The 20,773-nt window shown below is 38.2% G+C and overlaps 1 protein-coding gene, 1 long non-coding RNA gene and 1 pseudogene across 11 annotated transcripts; 2 read left to right on the top strand and 1 right to left on the bottom strand.

Annotated features, from left to right (window-relative positions):
* The first annotated feature begins 5,592 nt into the window (after window positions 1-5,592).
* Window positions 5,593-11,673, top strand: LOC131248997 (origin of replication complex subunit 6-like). 10 transcript variants are annotated; one of them, XM_058249538.1, is made up of 12 exons: window positions 5,593-5,864; window positions 5,958-7,336; window positions 7,471-7,556; window positions 8,423-8,476; window positions 8,589-8,693; window positions 9,070-9,150; window positions 9,868-9,979; window positions 10,075-10,156; window positions 10,233-10,295; window positions 10,450-10,538; window positions 11,101-11,200; window positions 11,352-11,673. In XM_058249538.1, the coding sequence occupies exons 2-11, from the start codon at window positions 7,334-7,336 to the stop codon at window positions 11,110-11,112; spliced, it is 687 nt and encodes a 228-aa protein (XP_058105521.1). In that variant the 5' UTR covers window positions 5,593-5,864; window positions 5,958-7,333; the 3' UTR covers window positions 11,113-11,200; window positions 11,352-11,673. The 10 variants fall into 10 exon arrangements, 1 of the variants encoding a protein (XP_058105521.1); XR_009172584.1 differs by lacking the exon at window positions 9,868-9,979 and having other exon boundaries at window positions 5,958-7,556; window positions 9,070-9,301; window positions 9,984-10,137; window positions 10,219-10,303; XR_009172583.1 differs by lacking the exons at window positions 9,868-9,979; window positions 11,101-11,200 and having other exon boundaries at window positions 5,958-7,556; window positions 9,070-9,301; window positions 9,984-10,137; window positions 10,219-10,303.
* A 1,973-nt stretch (window positions 11,674-13,646) lies between these two features.
* On the bottom strand, window positions 13,647-16,353 carry LOC131248998 (uncharacterized). The gene is made up of 2 exons (XR_009172590.1): window positions 15,062-16,353; window positions 13,647-14,070 (listed from the first exon to the last, which is right to left on the bottom strand). It is a non-coding gene; the product is annotated as an uncharacterized LOC131248998 (long non-coding RNA).
* Window positions 16,354-17,820: 1,467 nt separating this feature from the next.
* Window positions 17,821-18,583, top strand: LOC131248999 (18.1 kDa class I heat shock protein-like; annotated as a pseudogene).
* The last annotated feature ends 2,190 nt before the right edge of the window (window positions 18,584-20,773 follow it).

Raw genomic sequence — 20,773 nt, forward strand, 5'->3', positions numbered from 1 at the left:
CTCAAATTTCAGACACAGCTTCATAAGAAACTGTCGAACTTGCGCACTCTCGCGCATAGTTTGGAATATCTTAAAGTCATGAGGAAATATTGGATCCATCATAGTCATCTCAGTCCAAATTGTGACAATTTTTGAGTAAAAAGATTGAATACTGTCGTCACCCTGAGTAAGGTTAACGAGATCTTGTTCCATGCGGTATAACGGGGCCGTATTACTCTGTTGATAAATTGTCTGGAGATGGTCCCACATTGCCTTAGCAGTGCGATGAGGTGTGAGGCCAACAGCAATGGTCCGATCGACCGAATCGAGAATCTAGGTAATAATCTGTCCATTGTTCATTTCCTAATCAGTTAATTTGTCGGCATCTGTGGAAGTGGGAATAGTAACAAATCCATCAATTAGTCCCCACAAACCACGACCCTTGAGAAAGTTCTGAAAATGAATGGCCCATAGAGAACAGTTGGTACCATCAAAACTACAATGTGGGGCCTCTGAACAGGATGAGTTCTTGTCCATTGATCTAAAGTAATGTAAAGCACATAAAGAGGTACAACAGGAGAAAGTTTTAGATGTACCGTACAAAAGGACTAAGGGATTGAAATTTCTGGATTTGGCGGAATAACAACAACAAAAGGGATCGGAATAGAGGGGTGCTGGATCTCGATTTGGACGAGCAGAAGGGTCAGGTGCGCTGGATCGGACGAGCTCAGGTGCAGAGGGGCCAGACGAGCAGAGGGGCCGATCGGACGAGTAGATGGGCCGGACGACGCAGGGGCGCAGAGGAGCAGAGGGGTCGAATGAGCAGAGGAGATGGATGAGCAACAAGGAGCAGTCGGACGTCTCAGGGGTGTTCAGACGCAGCAGTGGAGGTGGTCAGACACAGCAGGAATGGCCAGACTGGCTGTGAGATGCTGCAGGGGTGGTTGGATCTGGCAGGAGGTGGTGCCGGTGACGAGGGGGTGGCCGGATTTGGATCAGTAGGGCTCTGATACCATGTAAACAGTGAAGCCAAAAGGTTTTCTGTATTTGAGACAACCCAATGGGGTTGAATATATAGAGATTACATACATCTATACAAGGAAAATAATAAACTTAGAATCCTTTACCTATGAAAACAAACTATATAAGGTATACTAGTTATACAAGGTATGTGAGCTGTCTAACAAGATAACCCTCGGTCATGAAACAAGACTTTTTTAGAAGTTCACATACTATCTCTCCGATTAGGTTTTTAGCATTAGCTTACCCCACAAGAATTTATCAAATTAATGATGATCGAATTAGAAGAATTGGATCAAGTCAAGACACGGAGTTTGGATTCATTGAAAGTTCAGAAGACCATGATAGCCGAGGCTTATATAAAAAAAGTGAAAGAAAAATCATTCGATGAAGGAACACTTATATGGAAAACTATCATTCATATGGTACTAAGAGCCTCATATAGAAAGTGGTCTCCAACTTAAAAATGACCATTTATGGTAAAGGAAGTATTACACGGAGGTTTTTATTTGTTACAAGACCTCGATAGCTAAGAAGGTAGTGATGTTATTAACGACCGTTGTTAAAAAAAGATACGTCCTTAATTTGTGGGAATCTATGCAAAGACAAACCAAAACAGCTGAAACACCGGCAAAATAAATATGCAAAAGAAGGTTCATCAATAACTATAGGCTCGAGTGTAAAAATATCTCTCATTCAAATTGATGAGATAAGCTTCATTACATCCACTATATACTCAAAAGAGAGAGCCTTTGTAAACAATAAACTACCACCATCACCTAACCCACTAAAATGACAAAACTAGCGGTAACACCAAAAGCTAGCAAAATTCCTTGCTAGGGACAGAAGAAAGTAAGGGTGACGTATTTTTCTTTGGTGGATTATCCAAATTTCGACTGGCTCAAAAGAAGGGAAGCCCATGATAGTTGGCGGGACAAGTGACAAGCAATCCTTTAAGCTTTGACCTCCGCACATAAAAGGTGTTGTTCTTCCACAACGTCATTTTACAGCCAATTTAATGTGTCAACGTACAATAGGCAAGACCTTCGGTAAGAAACAATAAAAGATAAAGTTTAGAGAGGCAAGTATGAGCTTTTGCCAACGAAGTCCAACTTATAGTAGTTATCGACTCTTATACTTGCAAGTAATGACAGAAATCATGACAAGCGATTTCCAACAAAGAAGGTTGTGCATGACTATTGTAGATCGATAGGGTGTCACGTGTTGCATGCTCGTACATAAGGCAAAAGAAAGGTACTCATGAAGCATGAAGAGAATGTGGGGATCACAAACACTTGTCTCCAGAAGATGCGTATCACGCTAGGATATTTAGAGACGTATGTACAACCGAAACTCTAGAGGTGGTCATACTCTCAACGACACATGGTAAACAAGTTAAGAGTTGGGCACTGGATGACTCGAGTTGTTCGACTTGTTTAGACCCGACTTGACCCGAACTGAGTGGGTGAGTCGATCCGAACCGAGTAGACTTCGTCCAATCCAAACTCAAAACGAGTTGAGTTCGGGTCACCCAGTAACTCGACTCGACTCAACCTGAAATCTGACTTGGTACTAACTTGAATCAATCTGAAACTCGACTAGTACATATATAAAACAAAACCTAGATTTGGCGTTTCAAATCTGAGATGCTGTGTAGTTGATGGAGAGGCTGCCATTTCGGCACGTGCACCTAGTTTTTGAGCTGTGATTTCAGCCCGCGGATACCCATCGCACCCGACCCGACTCGATGTTGACTCGACCTGACTCAGTACCTGTTACCGGGTCAGACTCGTCCCGAGTTAGTTCAGGCCAGACCCGGACTAGGATCAGGTCAAGCATGCTGGACTCAGTACCGACTCAGGTCGAGTTCGGGTCAGGTATATTTCAAAATCGGGTTGAGTCGGGTTAGCCCTAACTCGGTCCGACTCGAATTAATGCCCAGCTTTAAAACAAGTACAAGCTACATATACATAAAACATCAGAGAGCATGCGTAACCTAGTATAAGACTAAGGCATCATACATAGTGACACATGGCCAAATCTAATTGGCCATACGTAACTATATATTCATAAGCAGTAGGCTAAGAGAAGAAAGCCATTTGAAAATGGAAATATGACGATACACATCATCGTAATGATAAGTTGGTCCCATCTCATACTAGAATCATATCAAGCTAAGGCCGTTAATTGATCAGAACATCAATCCCGAAAGCTAAGGAACCATGTGCAAGGCCACCATCTCACCCAAGTCCATAAACCAGCATATAACAAAGAGCTTCAGACCGTCGTCAATTCAATCAAACACAACTCTTTTCAACTCAACATTAAATATTAATCTTTCATCCCTCATGGAGGCTTATCTTAGCTTAGCATAGTTTTAGCCTCTCCACTTTTGTCTAGCACCATGCTCTAGTAAATTCGGATCAATTAGTGTAGCTTAGTTCTCTACTTTTGTCCAATGCATCATTATAGCAAGTTAGATTTAGTTTAGTTAAATGTCCACTATCTTGTCATCGGATCTCCCAAATCCCCAAGTCCTTAGTGATTCCTACGTGTCATGTCTTCCTGACCAAACCATGACCGTCTCACAGCCATCCAAGTTTCCTCAATTGTCCAAGTATAGAAGACCGTTCAATCCACGATTGTTCAGCCTTTGTTTCATGTTTTTTTTCTTTAAATTATTTTTATTGACAAACGTGACGAAGCTATTATCGTGTGATAAAAGTCAGTCTTTAACGGAAAAAAATAAAATAAAATCCATCTAAAGAACTAACATTCACCTTCATAAATTGTCTGATTTTATCATTTGGTGGTTTAGTAGTCAAGCCAATCTTCACAGATTTGGTCCTAATTTGGCTATTTTGACACTTTGGTTCATAAGGAGTATACTTCGATTCAAGTTAAATATGACTTTGGCACACCCAACACATACATACTCGCACATGCACAATTAAAATCAGGTCATTCACTATACATGTGGCAGTGTGTCCGAATTGAATACTAACACGTAGTCTTTTTGGACATGTGGATTATCCCCAGTTTCTAAGCGTCAAGATGGAAATTCACATTTACCATAGGGACTTAGCCATTTGATCAATTATATAAATGAATGGTTTTAACCAAAGGTCCAATAATAAATATGAATAGTTAGTCTATTAAAGTCCATTTAGAATGAACATAAAAGTAGGCCAATGCCTGTGAAGTTAGAAAACTCCAATCAACATTAGTTTTTCTTGGATGCTTATGAAAAGTAGTGACTCCATGGATATTACAAATTAATAATTCGATCATCCAAACCATGTGCCCAAGGGCAAATTATAATATGAATGTACTTAGAGGATTACGATTACTAGTCTAAATTTGAAGATGAATAACCTCTACTTTATGACGTGGATTATCCCCATTTTCTAAGAGTCAAGATGGAAATTCACATTTACCAGAGGGACTTGGCCATTTGATCAATGTATATAAATGAATGGTTTTAACCAAAGGTCCCATAATAAATATGAATAGTTAGTCTATTGAAAGTGCATTTTGAACGAACATAAAAAGTAGGCCAATGCCCATGAAGTTAGCAAACTCCAATGTACATTGGTTTTTCATGGATGCTTATGAAAAGGGGTGACTTTGTGGATAGTACAAATTAATAATTCAATCATCCACATCATGCGCAGAAGGGCATATTATAATATGAATATACTTAAGATAACTAGTCTAAACTTGATGATGGATCGCCCCTCCTGACAGTCAAGGAAAAGATTAATAATCTAGCTATTTTGACACCTAGGGTCACAAGGTATTCCGTTCGATTCAAGTTATAACTTTTGCACACCCGACAGATGCATACTTGCACGTGCATAATTAAAATCAGGTAATTCGCTATACATGTGGCTGCGTGTCCAAATTGAATACCAACACCTGATCCTTTTGGACATGGATTATCCCCATTTCACTACAAGAAATATGGAGATTCCCGGCACATCTTTGCAATGAAAATATGAATTTGCCGGTACTTTAGTGCGCTTGCCCTAACGGAGGGAATGACTACCGCCGAATCCCATTTCTTATTTCTTATTTCTTATTTCCTACTTTCCCAAAAAAATTCCCCCTTTTTTTTCTCTCTCTCATTAGCTTTTTTAGGGTATAAGCTCCATTTTCTTTGTAAAAAGTCGATTCAACCCTTATTCTCAGCTCCATTCCTCTTTATTTCTCCAATCAATATCTGCAACAAAACCTCAAATGGAGGGAGGTTTTTCATCGCGATTCTTCGAAGGACGATCTATCAACCTCTTATTTCCAACGATGGGTTTTCTAGTGCTTCTGGCTGGAAATCTCCAAAACCCCGAGTTCTACGGTGCAAATCCAACCGATGGATCCTCTCTACTTGGATCTCCAATGATCTCGAAGCTGAATGCGCTTAGTTTCTGACCCATCAGGTCCGTTGTGGAGGATCACATGACGTTGCAGCAGAAGAAGTTGATGGAGAGCTCAAACAACATTGAACTACAACCGAGAGTGATTGATTTTAGATCAGGGAAGCTCAAGTTTTTAAAATTCGAACCTATCAATGACGATGCCAAGATAATCGATCGAAACACTACTTTTGGTTTTCCAACAGATGAGATGCTGAAGATCCCTCTAGCCCCCGATTCTCTCTCTCTCTCTCTCTCTCTCTCAAATTAGATTTTAGGGTTTTCGGGTCGGAAGTTTAGGGCTAGGGTTTATGGAGATGATGACAATGGAGAGCTTGATCCACCTCGTGAACAGGATCCAGACTGCCTGTACAGTCCTCGGCGACTATGGTTGTGACAATGCCCTGCCGACTCTTGGGAAGCCCTTCCTCCGTCGTTGTCACCGGTGGACAGGTTTGTCTCTCAATATGTTTCCATGTACTTCATCTTCTTCATTTTTATACATTTATTTGGTTTATAATTTGATTTTATTTCATTTGATTGTAGAATTTGGAAAAATGATCAGTTTTGAAGAGCATCATGAGGTGGGATTTTCTTCCTAGGGGATCTGGTTGGAGTTCTATATTTTATATTCTTTTACTTTTATTTTTATTTTTATTTTGAATTTTTTCAATGGTGGATCTTGTGGTTTCTTTGTAGGGATTGCCAGATGTCGATCATTGGTTCTACAGCTGCACATGATGGATGAAGTATAGCCAGAGTATGCCGAGTTTCTACAGTTATACAAGTGCAACTTACTTCAATGGTAACAAGTTGACGAGGAGGGCTTGCATCTTTAAATTGAAAAACAATCCTTCATTTTGACAACCAGAGTACTTTTTGCTGCACTGAATTGGTTTTGTGTTTGTGATGAGTGTTAAAGATGGTGCATCGTTTGTATATTTTAATTTATCCACTTATTCATCTATAGATAATGACACTGGAGGTTAGCTTAAATGGCTATATCTTTTAGACGAATGTTGTTCCTGTGTCCAGGTGGGGAATGGTGCAATACCTGCTTTGATTAGCTCACATAACTTATTTAGATTAATTCTTGCTTCTTACAACTGCCCCATGTACCTACTAAAAAGCTCAAATTATTCATCTCTAAGATTCTTGAAACATCAATTTTTGTTTCCTAGTGATCTTCTTCTTTCCTAGAAATGAATACACTTCTTCCGTTCTTTTTTTATATCTTCTAATTTGATATTAACATAGGGATTTATTTCAGGTTAAGTACAATGACAACCAAAATGCAAGCAAGCAAGCAAGATTCCCAACTTTCAAGTATAGAAGTGGCAGAACAACAGATTCTGTTATTCTCCACCTCGCATTTTCTTTATTAAATCTCTTTTAGGATATCATTTCTGATAAAGAATTCAATTTGTCAAACACATCTTTTCAATGTTATATCATATTGTTATTGATTTTTCCTTTGGGAGTTCCATGACTTGCTGCCCAAAACATCTACACTGAACACTTGACACGCCATCAACTCCCTTAGCCTCATCAATGATAGGTTGGAGCAGGTTCCTACCAACGTTTGTGGGATGCACACGTGTAATTATGTACTCAATCTTCTGTTACCTTTCTTTAAAAGAAAAAACGAAAAACAAAAAACAAAATAAAAGAGGAATTTTTCTTTCTTCTAGGTTTTCCTCGTCCAATCAAAGTTTTGGATCCGTGATTTTTGCTGGTATGAAGTGTCCAGCCCATTTGAGGCAACTCATAAAAGTTTCTTGAGCTTCTTTGGAACTTCTTGGAGTTTTAACTATGCCTTCTTTTTGAGATTTCTAGGGCATGGAAATGTAGAAAGGAAAAATTCTGGAAAATACATGCAGTTCTAGGGCATGGTCCATGCATGACAAAAGTCCATAGAACCTATGGTTTGTTTTCTTTTTAGACTCTCTAGTCATTTTGATGATTTGATATCCTTTATTTAGATCCTCAAGCATCCCAAACAGATCTACTTCTTAATCCAAAGAGTTCTTCTCCAATGGCCCTTTTTATGATTTTCTAGAGGGATGCTTCTGTCACAGCAGAAATGGTTATATTTGAAGCTGCAAGAGCAATAACAGAGCTGAGTGGTGCGGCCAATCTGTCACTGTTAGTATTGGGTAGTATAGATGCTGAATATTTTTTTGATTTCTTTGTTTTTTCAATAGTACTATTGATGTGTGTTCTAAAGTAACCACGGTTTTCAAATACGATACCTGGATCTAAAGAAAATGGGATTCAAACCTGAATTCCTTGATCATGTTTGGATCTGGGTATGCTGTTTGGAACTGATTGTTGTTTGGAAGACCATACGGTTATTTCAAATTCAAATGCATGTTTTGCTGCATTTAAGTAGTTGTAACTTGGATGTAGATGAAAGAAGGTATATAGGGAATACTAAATGCCAAACCTACATATACACCTACCAGCACATATTCAGATTACATATTAATTATTGTTCTGGTAATTATCTTTGTGGGTGTGCACTTGTGCAATGTCTAAAATTTGATGGAGTACTTGAACTGAACATTATTTGGGAAATATGGTTGTATGCTTTACTAGATATGAGCAATCATAAATCTGAACCAGATGGGTTCAAGCCAGATGCATGATAAACCTAGCATGTTGCTATCCTTGTAGGCCCTTAGTGAGATTTTTATTTTTTATTTTTTTACATGTATTCTTAATTAGTAACATTATTTGGTATGATTGAATTTTGTTTAGTTCATCATAGGAGTTTTCAGAAAAAAACTTAGGAAAAGTCTAGATGTTTATTTAAATTCTTTATGTTTTTCATTCCCCGTGTTTGGTTCATACATCAAGATTTTTAGAGAAACTTAGGAAAAGTCAAACTTTCTGTTTAAATTCTTTTTGTTTTCTAATTTTCAGCCAAAAGCTAGAGTAAAAGTCAACCGTTCATTTCCGATCTCCAAATTTTAACAGCATCCTTTATTTTTTCTTTTTTCCCTCTCTAGAATGCAGGGGGAGGTATGTAAAGCAGTCATCTGTTTGGAGATTGCTACAAACAAGTACCATTTACATTTTCATCTAGGGTGGTTGATCCGTAATTACCCTAGTTTTCTAGGCCTTTTTTATTTTCAATTTTGATTTAGGATGTTTGATTGGTTCGGATCGGTGTAGGTTGCAGGTTTTGTTTGACCGACAGAGTGCGATAAAGCTGAGTGGCATGTCGGAGAAGGCTTACAACAGATCTTTCAATGCAATGCAGAACCTCATTGGCCTCAAGTGAGTTTTTCCTTTCTGTCTTTTTTGATTTTTGATTTTTTTTTTTTTTGGGTCTTATTGGCTGCGTTTGGTTGAACTAAAATCATGATATTTTATAACTAATCATGATATTTGGAGAAACCAAACTTAGCCTTCATCCTTTTGTATAATGCGTGAATATGTTGAATTTGCATTTTAATATAGGAGAGGTTTCCGTGCATATGGTGTGCACTGAGAGCCAGTGCACAGCGCACACACATCGCCTAACATCCAATGATAGTGGACTGGAATATTGACATGTATTTCAAATTGGGTTTTTGAAAAAGAAAGATGCTTCGATTTGTTTTCTATAATGCAATGAAGTTGTGCCCTTTAAGAACTACTGATGGTGTTGTAGGACGACACTGGATATTCGTGAATTGGGAATTCAGTTCGGTTGTGTTAGGCTCATCTGTTTTGTGCAGAAGGGGCTATCTCTATAAGACATCTATCCTCTTTCTCATTGAGTGTCTTTTAAATATTTCTTTTGAATTGTTTTTATTTACGGAGTAATGCTTTTCCATCAGCCTAGTATTAAGCAAATGTAGTTGATTTGGTGATGTTCTTTTATTTCTTTTTCATTTTTTTGAGTAATTGATTGATTTTTTTATGTAAGAAACGCTTGTTGCAGGTGTTTTCATTGAGAAATGCTAGGACGGTTGAATGTGTGATTTGGGCACATGCCCTTGAGATTTGTGCCAGTCACCAAGTGGGGAACATTCTGATCATATCCTGGCCTAAAGTCATGTTGGTCCACTTATTTGGTTAGTGGTTAACCACATGCATGTGGTGAATATGGACCATCTGAAAGAAAATGACTGGTAGTCTAGATTCCATGGCCCACCAATGAGTCGACCAGCATTATTTTGTGCCTGGAATGTTATTGGTGGGATCAACCTGATGAAGGATGTCACATAATAAATGTGTCATGTTGGCACATGTGTGATGATTCACCACTTGGATATCTCCTTGTTTTATTTATTTATTATTATAATTTTTTTTTTGGTGTTCTCATTGTCTATGTGAGGGAGTTCACCCTTATATAAGATGTGAACAAACATAAATCACTCATGCTTGCCTGTCAACCTGCTTGGATGTATGCAATTTTGTGTAATCTTTCTTCTATATGTAATTGAATAATAATGTTGATTTTCAGCTATAAGGACCGATTTCTTGCTGCTTTGCCAGCACCTCGTCGAGCAAGTGCTGACTTCAGTCGGCCTGTTTTCACAGCCACTGCATTCTACTTGTGTGCAAAAAGACACAAGGTAGCTAATCATTGAAATCCTTTCTTCTCTTTCCATTTCAACCTGCCTGATTTTTTAAAATGTTTCTTACGCTTCAGTGTTTACTTGTTTTGCAGCTTAAAGTAGACAAGATTAAGCTTATTGAGCTCTGTGGCACATCAGAATCTGAATTTACTAGTGTAAGACATGCTCCTGTTAGCATTTTCTTTATTTCTACTTTGTAGCATTTTTTTTATTGGACTTCCGAATCATGGTTGCAGGTTTCAACTTCTAGGCCTATGCTTTGATGTTTTCGGTATTGCAAAGGAAAAGAAAGACCCAAAAGCTGTGAAAGGGCGCACTGAGGTACATGTTTTTATTGACATTTTACCAGGCCAATCTCCCTGTTCTTCCACTGCACTTCCAACCTGTTCCTGTAAACTCATTTTCTTTACAAATGAATGGTTTGCATACCTTTGAGATAGGTTTCTAATTTGTGGATTGGTAATCAGAACTATTAGATGCATTACCTAGCAAAAGGAAGTATGAGGATGATGGTGATGTATCTGAGGACTCGATTGACGATGAAGATGGACTTGAGGTGGGCATGCCCCTATAAGATTGCTATGTTATATTATCCCTAGATGGATGATGCATTTATTCATGCTAGTTTGAAAGATCTGATATATATGCATGTGCATTTATGCACAAACATATCCCTGGCCCTCTCTCACATTATGTACCATCACACACTAAACAATATCTGCATTTGTGCATCAAAGAATGTGACTATAGAGTTAATTTGCATGGGATCTCACCTAACATGTGCCTTAGATAAGCAGAATTGTGACCAACATTATCACATTGAAGGTGGTGCAACCCATCCTTTATAAACTATGAAACTTCTGTAGAAGACAAGGAATTGAATTGCCTCCTTGAAACTAATGCTTAGGTTGTGGTAACAGTGAATGCTGAAAAGTTTCTTAGAAGATGAATTGTGACGGTTTGCAAAGTACTAATGCTATATTAGGCTTTTAGTGGGTGATTTTCAAACTTCATTCATGTTTAGATTGCAAATCAAATTTCTCCATGGAATTTGTTTTTCAGTATGACAAGAATCTTAATGCTTCTTCGTGGAATCAAACTTCATTCATGTTTTTCAGAAAATGGGATAGAAATGCTATGCTCTTCTGCTGCTCATATTCATGGTTTTGTTGATTGGAGGCTTTTCGTCAGTTTCAGCTACAACTACTACTACAGGAAGTAAGTGTATTAAAACTAGAAAAAAGAATTGGTACACTTTTATACTATTTCAATTCCAAAAATGGAATTCGGGTGTTTGCATTTAAGAGGGTTGGTGTTGATAGTACCTCTTTTTTTTAGCATTTCAGCTGAAATCTCTCATTTTTTGTAGGATTTGTAGGTGGGGTTTTCTCCAATGCATTGTCTGCACTCTGGAAATGGCTTTGGTCATTACAAACTGGTACAAAAACAGGTAAAAATCTTGCATTTTCAGCTTTTTTATGGTAATGATATTTACACCCATGTTTTTTTAATGCATACACCCCATTGTCTAGTTGTGCTTCTTGAATCATACAAAAAAGCAGAAATGTGGGGTTTATGAATAAAAAAGGGAGGGTATTTCTGTTTCTGCTGGAGTGTTTTTGATCTGTTTGGTTGCCACATTTTTTCACTAAAAATTTCAGTTTTTTAGGGTAATGATATTTACACCCCCATCTTTTTTTTTTCCAGTGTTTTTTATGCATTTATTGGTTCGATTTGTGTTATGGTTGGCGTTGTTTGTCTGCCAATGTTGAGTGCTGAATTCTTAACATCTCCACTTGTACCAACTGACTCCTTTCAACTTGTATCAACTCCCATATTTCCATGTTTTCTTGTTTATAGGTTGAAGTATGTTGAACAAGATTTGGCAAAGAAAAGGGGCAAGAGCATTGATGCTACAGATCATATTGAGAATGATTTACAAAGTGCAGAGGATGAATTGTACGTCATTCCAGAGCATCTGAAGGTGAGCTTGGTGGTATTACATCTCATTGTTTTTATTAAATTGAGAGTTGTTGTATATGCTAATAGATTCTCAACTTTCTAAATTTGTTCCTTTACTACTATTATTGTGATAATTATGTAGAAGATTCTTAGATTCTTAACACATCTTAGACACCATCCCATTTCATCCATGTCACCTAAAGCAGATCATAGAATTGTAATTAATGAACCAGATTCACCACTGATATTGGTCACGTGTACACTTGAATGTCACATGTGAAGGGTGCATATGGATGGACGGGCGTGGATAAAACACATGCATCAATGTAGTGCCAATAGATGTAATGGAATTCAAGTTACAACATTTGTTGCCTTGATAGTTTTTGACTTTTTAAGGATATAGGATCAAATGATTGATTATTTTCCATGCATTAATTTGTTGAATGCTACTTTTTGATTCTTTTTTTTTTTTTTTCCTTGTGTGCAGGATTTTAATCAAGTGTGCCTGAATTTAGGCCTACAAGCACTTCACCCTTTTGATGCCACTTGTGCTATGAGTAGACCATATAGAGGATTTGTTTTTATTTATTTATTTATTTGAGACCATTTTTAATTTATTGCAATAAATATTATATATATTTTTATTACGAAGTAATATAAATTTCATTTAATATGCAGTTTTAATTGTATTGCATCATTTTTTATCTTTCAAATATTAAAAATATGCAGGTTTTCAATTGAATTATATATAATAAATAAATATTATTGGCCTATTGGAGCCTTTGAAATCCGTACACGACTTTTAGCGGCGCTTTTTTGTGAAAAAGTATTCAGAAACTGTGCTGTCACCGGCACTTGGATACACTTTTGCGGCGCTTTTGACGCTTATACAGGCGCTTCTGTCAGAAAATACTATAGCCACAAAGCGTCGGTAAATGCAGAATGAGCGCGGCAAAAGGGTATAGAATAGCTCAGACAAGCGCCGCTAAAAGTATACTAGCGCCGGTAGAGCTTTTACCGACACCCCATTTATCGGTGCTTGCATAGCGCCAGGAAAATAAAACACCGGCGCTTTTAGAGCTTTTAGGCGCTTAAAAGCGCCGGTAATTGTCCTTCTTCTTGTAGTGTTTTCTAAGAGCCAAGATGGAAATTCACACTTACCAGAGAGACTTAGCCATTTGATCAATGTATATAAATGAATGGTTTTAACCAAAGGTCCAATAATAAATATGAATATTTAGTCTATTGAAAATCTATTTTGAATGAACATAAAAAGTAGGTCAATTCCTATGAAGTTAGCAAACCCCAATCAACATTAGTTTTTCATGGATGCTTATGAAAAGTGGCGACTTTATGATAGTATGGATTAAAAAATTTGTGAAATTTTGAAATTTAAAATTCAAACTCAAATTGACACTCAAGGTTAATCCACTCTCCCTACAATTAAGGCAAACTACTCTATTTCGAACTGAAATTCAAAGATGATTGTTGGGCTATTATTTCGAATTCAAAATTTAAATTGAAATTTAAAGATAATAACACATCTTAAGTGGAGTTGGTAGGCCCACTCTACTTGCTCGAACGGTTTAGCCTGCCAGTTGACTCATGGACTAGACTTACTCTACTAACTCTAATGATTTAGCCTACTAGTTGACTCTAACATTTGCCAATTGATTGTACTCAGATATTTTAAGATAACTAGTGCAAATTTGAAGATAGACAGCCCCTCTTTGCAATCAAGCAAAAGATTGTTAAAGAAACTGTCTCCTTTTCATTAATTGCATTCCACATAATTCAAATTCAAAATTCAAATTTAAATTCAGATTCAAACTTTGATTGTTGGACTACTATTTTTAATTTAGAATTCGAACTAAAGTTCCAAGATAACCATAGATCTTAAGTGGAGTTATGACGCCCACTCTGCTGACTCAAATGGTTTGGCCCACCAGTTGATGACGCATAAAATAGACCCACTTGACTAACCTAAATGGTTTGGTCCCCACTGTTTAAGCCACGGACCATAACAGAGTAAAACATCAATGTGCCTAGGGCCACATGCGCTTCCTCCTCGTTTGCTTGCAGCCACGAACCCACACCAATCTACATACTGCTAACAGCAGAGACCACTGTATGAGAAAGATATTGTAAGTGCATACCACTGCAAGCAAGAACATTGGCCATCAAAGATGAGATATTTTGATTCCATTTAGAGATTCACGAGTTACATCTTCATTAATAAAAGATTGGAGGACTTGACTTACTCTGACAAGGGTGGTAGATAATACATTAACCTGTTCAAATTAAGGTTCAGAGCATAGATGTATTATGAACTAAAATTCACACTTGATTATCTGACTAACTGATAAGCAGACTTCTGTTGGACGGCTCAAAATTAAAAACATCCAATGGTCAAGTTCCAACAATTGTCCAAGAATGAGAAGTTTGAATTGATCGACCAAGCTGATTCTGGGAAGGTGGATTCCACAATTTACTGGATTTAATTTGAGTTAATACATGACATGTTATAAAGCATGAGTATCTGCATATGGAGCATCATGGGCTAGTTGAGCATGATATAAACCTCCAAAGATTAAAATGAGAATTTTATATTTTCAAATTTTTAAAAATTTAAAAAGGGCATAAATGGCTTTTTTTAAAAACCTCAATATTCTTTATTTTTGTGATAATGCTTTGACACAGGCAAATATCATCCCACATTACGTTGGCACCCAAAATGCTAGACTCCGCTATAATATATTTAGAAAAATAGATAAAGGGCATTTTGGTCATTTTTACGGGTCAGATTGCCACTATGATGTTTTTTCTCAATAAAACCCCCAATGTTTTCTGTCTGTTTGGTTCCACCATATTTCATGAAATATCATTAAAATTGCAAATTAGATTGGTAAATGGAGACACTTCATGATATTTCGTGCAACCAAACACACCCTTAGAAAGGACCACAAGCAAAATCTACAGGGCCCACTCAATGATTGAATCCACAGCTGACCCAGTCTGCCTTTTCATGCTAGAATAGAATAGAAGTACATGAGAAATCCTTAATAAGATATACTAGCTAATGGAAAAATAATAATAATTTTAACTTGCAATCCACACCTCATAGTCCCCTAATGAATGGCTAAGACAGGGTTACTTTTGGGCCATGCTCAAATGGATGGCTAAGGTCAGTGTGACCTTGGATCAAGCTCATAGTCGACGAACCCACAAAACCAGTAAATTTTCTTTACATAGATGCCATGTGGCATGTAATGAAATCAAGGTAAGAAACATGCTCCATTCACTTACAAATCACAATAAGAAACATCTTCAAGGCAAGAAATAAATTGTAATTCCATATGGATTTTGTGACCTTTTGATGCAAACTGTCATCTGCATTTGTTGAGGGATTCCATCTCCCTGAAAAACTGACCTTTCATATCCACAAAGTGAGAACTGGTCAAAGGGCATATATATGTAAAGAACTGTGAATTGATAATTACAATACAGACTGTTCGAAGCAATGAAATATTCTGTTGCAAAAACAATGGAAATGTCAAGGCAGGGGCAACATTCCCCTTAAAAAGATTCACCCGACACCTTTCACGTAAAGGTATGTTTGGATACGTGGTTTCCATTTGGATTCCATGATCACTGTTGGAATAGGATGACAAAAATGAGGTGCCCGTTTGGATAGCAACCAGAAAGTAGAATCCTCAAATTCGTTAGACAACGGTCAGAGAATAGAAAGTGGATTCCATGATCTCCTTATTTCTTGTGCCAGAGAATTCCATTTCCATAGGGATTCCCAGTATCCAAACACACTCTATAAGTGTCAGCCCAATTCATTTCCCTTTGTTCTCACATGGAAGAAACAATTAGATCGAAGATACAAAATGCCATGAATTTTGCCAAATACAAAAGAAAACCTCCACAATTCACAGAAGAAACTAGACAGATTGTGCTGCTAGAATATGACCCTTCTTTACACAATTAATAACATGTATCCGAAAATCAAGCAAAAAAAACAGTTACAGGATCATCGTCAATAACGACAACTGTGAGGCTCCATTGCAAAAGGGAAAAGCATCAAGGGCCTATTTGGTTTTCCAATTAAATGGTGAATGGGTATAAATGGGTAATGATTTCTTGTAATTGTGTGGTGACATCACTTACATTTGACTGCAATGATGATTTTGCTACGTTGTTTGTTTCACCCAGAAATCACTGTAAAAATGGTAATTTTATAATGTGAAAATGTAATGATTACAATCTCCTTTACATATCTCCTTTTTATGAGCTGTAATTCCTTATTAAAAAAAACAATTGAAAATGATAATGATGGCTCATTTACTTTGCATTACATAGGAAATTGGAAAACCAAACAGCCCCAAGCTATGAAAATAGAAATATATATACCTTCTAAGAGACCCTATACTTAAAATGTATAGAATGTGTAACTGCTCACATGGGTACAACAAACCCACAATAGAGAATGTTTATGATCTGCATGTGGCCCACATATGAGTTTTCATCTCAACTTTGTACCTACGGCTTCGAGCATGAATAACGGCACATAGATATTTCATTTTGATTCTCATTATTCAGTGAGATGATGGATCTAGGAAATCTCACCAAAATAACCTTCAACACACCAATGGATGCTCTTCGCAAAGAAGGGTGGGTGAACAGAGAAGGACAAATTAATACCAGTGATGGTTAATCATGTATGGTTATATTAATAAATTGATACAAATAAGGGAAAATGGTGCAATAGAATTCTTTGATTCCATTGTGGCTAGTGGGGCCCAATCTCTAAGTGCAACAAAGTGAATAACACCCATCTTGGAATGGCTCAACTTGGCAATATATCTAGACATTCTTGTTCATATCATGCGCCCCAGTTAAATAAAACATGAAGTGCATGCACCCGTCTAAACATTTCTCGGCCATTATCAGGAGAACTTATAGGTCGACCCAGTAGCCATTTTGCCCCATGTGTGAGAAATGCATGTCTTCTAAAACAGGCTTAATTTACTAAGACGTTGATCAACATACATAAAAATCACAACGGTGGTACTAGGCAGATGTGGGGCCCACTTGATGTATTCACACTATCCAACCCACCTATCAGATTCATCACCTCTGAAAACCCATGGCATCTAAAACTCAGCCCAATCCAAAACCAAGGTTGGCTGCAAAAAACAGAACAAGCTGGGAGGGGGGCACTCAGCCTAGAATTTCTAAAACAGCTCAAATCTTGGCCTGACTCTTTATATGGACAGTTTGAAGGGTCTGAATGTCCTTGATTATATATACACAACATGGTGGGTCCCCCATGTTATTCAATGGTGGAGATTCCCCATCAATATGCTACCTAATGTGGCCCATGTGAGTTTTGGATAAGGCGGATTTTTCAGCTCTGGATGTTTTATGAGGTGAAGCATCTATGAACACATCTTCCCAGTAGTACTGTAAGCTTAAGGTGGGACAGTTACCACTGATGCGAACATCAATCTGCAAGAGCTCACGTCCCATTAATGATCCCTCTAACGGCTGTGCTCACCAATGAGTGGATACCAATAAGGAACAGATGAGTAGCAAGGCTCTTAGCCACTATAGAATCAGAACATCTTGTGGATTGTCTATTTGCATTGATAGCTGTATCAATCCCTAAATATATTATAGGTGTTTATTAAAACATCATCTGTGATCACAGGCGGCCACAACAAACCGCCACTGTAGATGGAAATGAGGGGCGTTTTTAAGTGGCCAGTGTACAGTAAAGCCACCGCCGCTGGTTTTAATTGGAAAAAAACCTAAAATCATTTTTACCCCCCAAATCGACTGCGCTTTTCTCTCCCGCGCGCATCCTCTCCCAAAACCCTTCTCCCCTCTTCTCTCCTCCCTTCAATGACCAACCGGCTTCCATTTCCATTGCTGGTTGAAGACGCTCACTACACCAAAAACCTCATTTGGGAACGTCCATCTCTACACTTGCCATTTTGAGAAAATGTCGATCATCCCCAACATCTTCGGTCGCCGGACCAACGTTTTCGATCCGTTCTCGCTCGACGTGTGGGACCCATTTGATGGCTTCCCTTTCTCCTCCAACGTCCCATCTCTGCCATCCTCCTCTTGCCCGCGCTCGGAGATCTCGTCCTTCGTAGGGGCACAGATTGACTGGAAAGAAAACCCAGCCGCACACGTGTTCAAGGCCGATCTGCCGGGCCTGAAGAAGGAAGAGGTGAAGGTTGAGGTCGAGGACGGGTGAGTGCTGTAGATCAGCGGCGAGAGGAGCCGCGAGCAGGAGGAGAAGACAGACACGTGGCACCGCGTCGAGAGGTCAAGTGGCAAGTTCTTGAGGCGATTCAGTTTGCCGGAGAATGCGAAGGTGGAGGGAGTGAAGGCAGTAATGGAGAATGGAGTGCTGACTGAGGTAAAGAAGCCTGATGTGAAATCCATTGAAGTTTCTAGTTGAGGGTTATTTTGGGGATTTTAGGGGTTTTTGTGATGAAGGGCGTGTTTTTGATGGAGCGGATGTGGATACTTTTGTGTTTCGTTATGGGTGCCTGTAGTGGGAATGGTTGGTTGTGGGTTTTGTAAATGGATGTCGTTAGGTTCTGATTTCTACTTCACTGAGTTTTCGTTGTAACTGTACCTCGTTTGGGAATGACTACGTCTCTCTATCTCTCTCACTCCCTCACTCTAGATCTCCCAAGTTGCGGGTAATCTGAATATAAAATCCCAAACTAGGGTTAATCTCCCTCAAGTCTTGTGCTGAAGAACTCAAAAGCAAAGCAGCAGCCGCACTCGCATTCTTCTCTCCATCTCTCTAACGTGCGCAGGTGTGTAACTTTTCTTCAAGAACATCACGCACTGACTTTATGTTGCATCCACACTTGTATTTTTTTTTTATACAGAAATTATACAAAATTTCTCGTCGAAGATTGATTTTTTGACCTCTATAGGGCCCACCATGATGTGTACATGAGATCCAAACCCGTCTGTGATGTGCCCTCTGAAAAAGAAAAAAAGAAAAAAAAAGGATCCTACCCGTCCACCAGATGTGCCCTCTGAAGTTATGCCATCGGTTCAAAAATCACCTGATCCGAGACTCAGGTGGGCCACACCATAGGGAACAATTTGGAGGGGACTCTCAACCAATAAAACCTTCCAGACTGTTTTTGGAGCCCACCTTGTTGTGCATGTACCATACAAGCCATTCATCAGATTCCCCCCCTGCTATGTGATTTTAGAGGTTTTGGGCATGAATTTTACTATGTTCCCTTTGTGTGGCCCATCTGAGTTTTGGATCGACGTGTTTTTTGGGCTCACAGGTGAAACCAATTCGGTGCACATGATGCCTTAATCTCCCTCTTTATCATGTCTTAATGTTTCTCTTTCTTCTTCTTCTTCTTCTTCTTCTTCTTCTTCTTCATCTTTTTTTTTTTCGTCTTAACTCTTCCTTAGTATTAGCTAGAAAAAACAATGCAGGGGAGTTGTTTGTTAAAATGCCAAAGAGATGTGATTTTGTGGAGAATTTAGGATCCACTTAATGCATGACACGGATCTTGTGTAAGTGTGCCACAACTCACCTCTTAAATATTCCAAGGTATAATTTTTTTGGATTCTTATTCAAGAATAAGACTGATAAGAGTGGTTGAAATTCTTATTTTGGTATAATCTTTTTGTGTTAGTAGTTATCATATGGTTGAAGTCGTGATTGGAGCTTGGCTGGTGGCTGTGTTAGTAATTGTATGTAGTTGGTGCTTGGCTGGTGGATTATTTGAAGGGTGCTCTTTGGAGGCCAAGCTATTTGATATAGCTCCTGCTAGTGGCTGAAGTTGCAGCGGCTTCAGCATTAGCTTCTGCTGGGAGTAGTCCCTCGGAGTTTTAACATATTGAAGCAAGACATGGAACTTTGAAGGACTTTGTTAGCCCTCTTGAGAGGCTATGCATGATGGCCTTCTTAAATGGTAACCCTCTTGAGAGGCTATGCATGCCAATCGTTGATCATACCCAATCATTAAGTGCTGAAGACCGAAATTCACAAATAAAAAAATTGAGCTGAACTATGATGGAACTGTGAAGCATTTTGGACTCAATATCCAGAGTCCAATCGAAGGAGTTGCAATGTAATTGCTATCCTAGGTATGGTTTTGGATTCTTCTGATGTAGAGTGGGTTGCAGATAGTTTTAACATATGGTTAGCTACAGATTCTTTCATGTTTATCTCGATGTTTTCACTTCTTATTGTACATTCATCATCTCCAAGTTTTACTTCCCATCGATATTCAATCATCTTATTATGGCTTAATTGATTGAAACTCAACAGCATCTGCTTTCTTTTTCTTCCTAATTTCTCTAATAATCAATGTGTTAAATTAGTATTATAATGCAATTTACTTCAAGTTATCTTGTGCTTGAATATTTTACAGGTTGGAGAGGAAGCTGAAAAATACATATGATCAGATACATTTCAGCAGGTTTGCATACTTACCGCCATCAATACATTGTTGGCACGCTGCACGTGTATTGACCTGTATATGGGCTGTTTTTTTTTTTTTTTCCTCCCCCAATATGAAGACTTGGTAAAATTTAATATTGTAGATGTTTTAAAACCCAGATTGGACTGTTGTCAGAGTCCGTCAGACCATGTGGACGAAAACCTGAAACTAAAATGGTCTGGGTCACCTTAAAACCTTGTATGCTATTTGATAATGTTTTAAATAAATAAATATAAGTAACTACATCTGTCGAAGCTCAAAACCACAACTTTCTTGAAAATCAATTACTCTTAACCATTATGCTAACAACAGATTGGCTATT

The sequence above is a fragment of the Magnolia sinica genome, chromosome 6, assembly GCF_029962835.1.
Source record: "Magnolia sinica isolate HGM2019 chromosome 6, MsV1, whole genome shotgun sequence".
Taxonomy (NCBI): domain Eukaryota; kingdom Viridiplantae; phylum Streptophyta; class Magnoliopsida; order Magnoliales; family Magnoliaceae; genus Magnolia; species Magnolia sinica.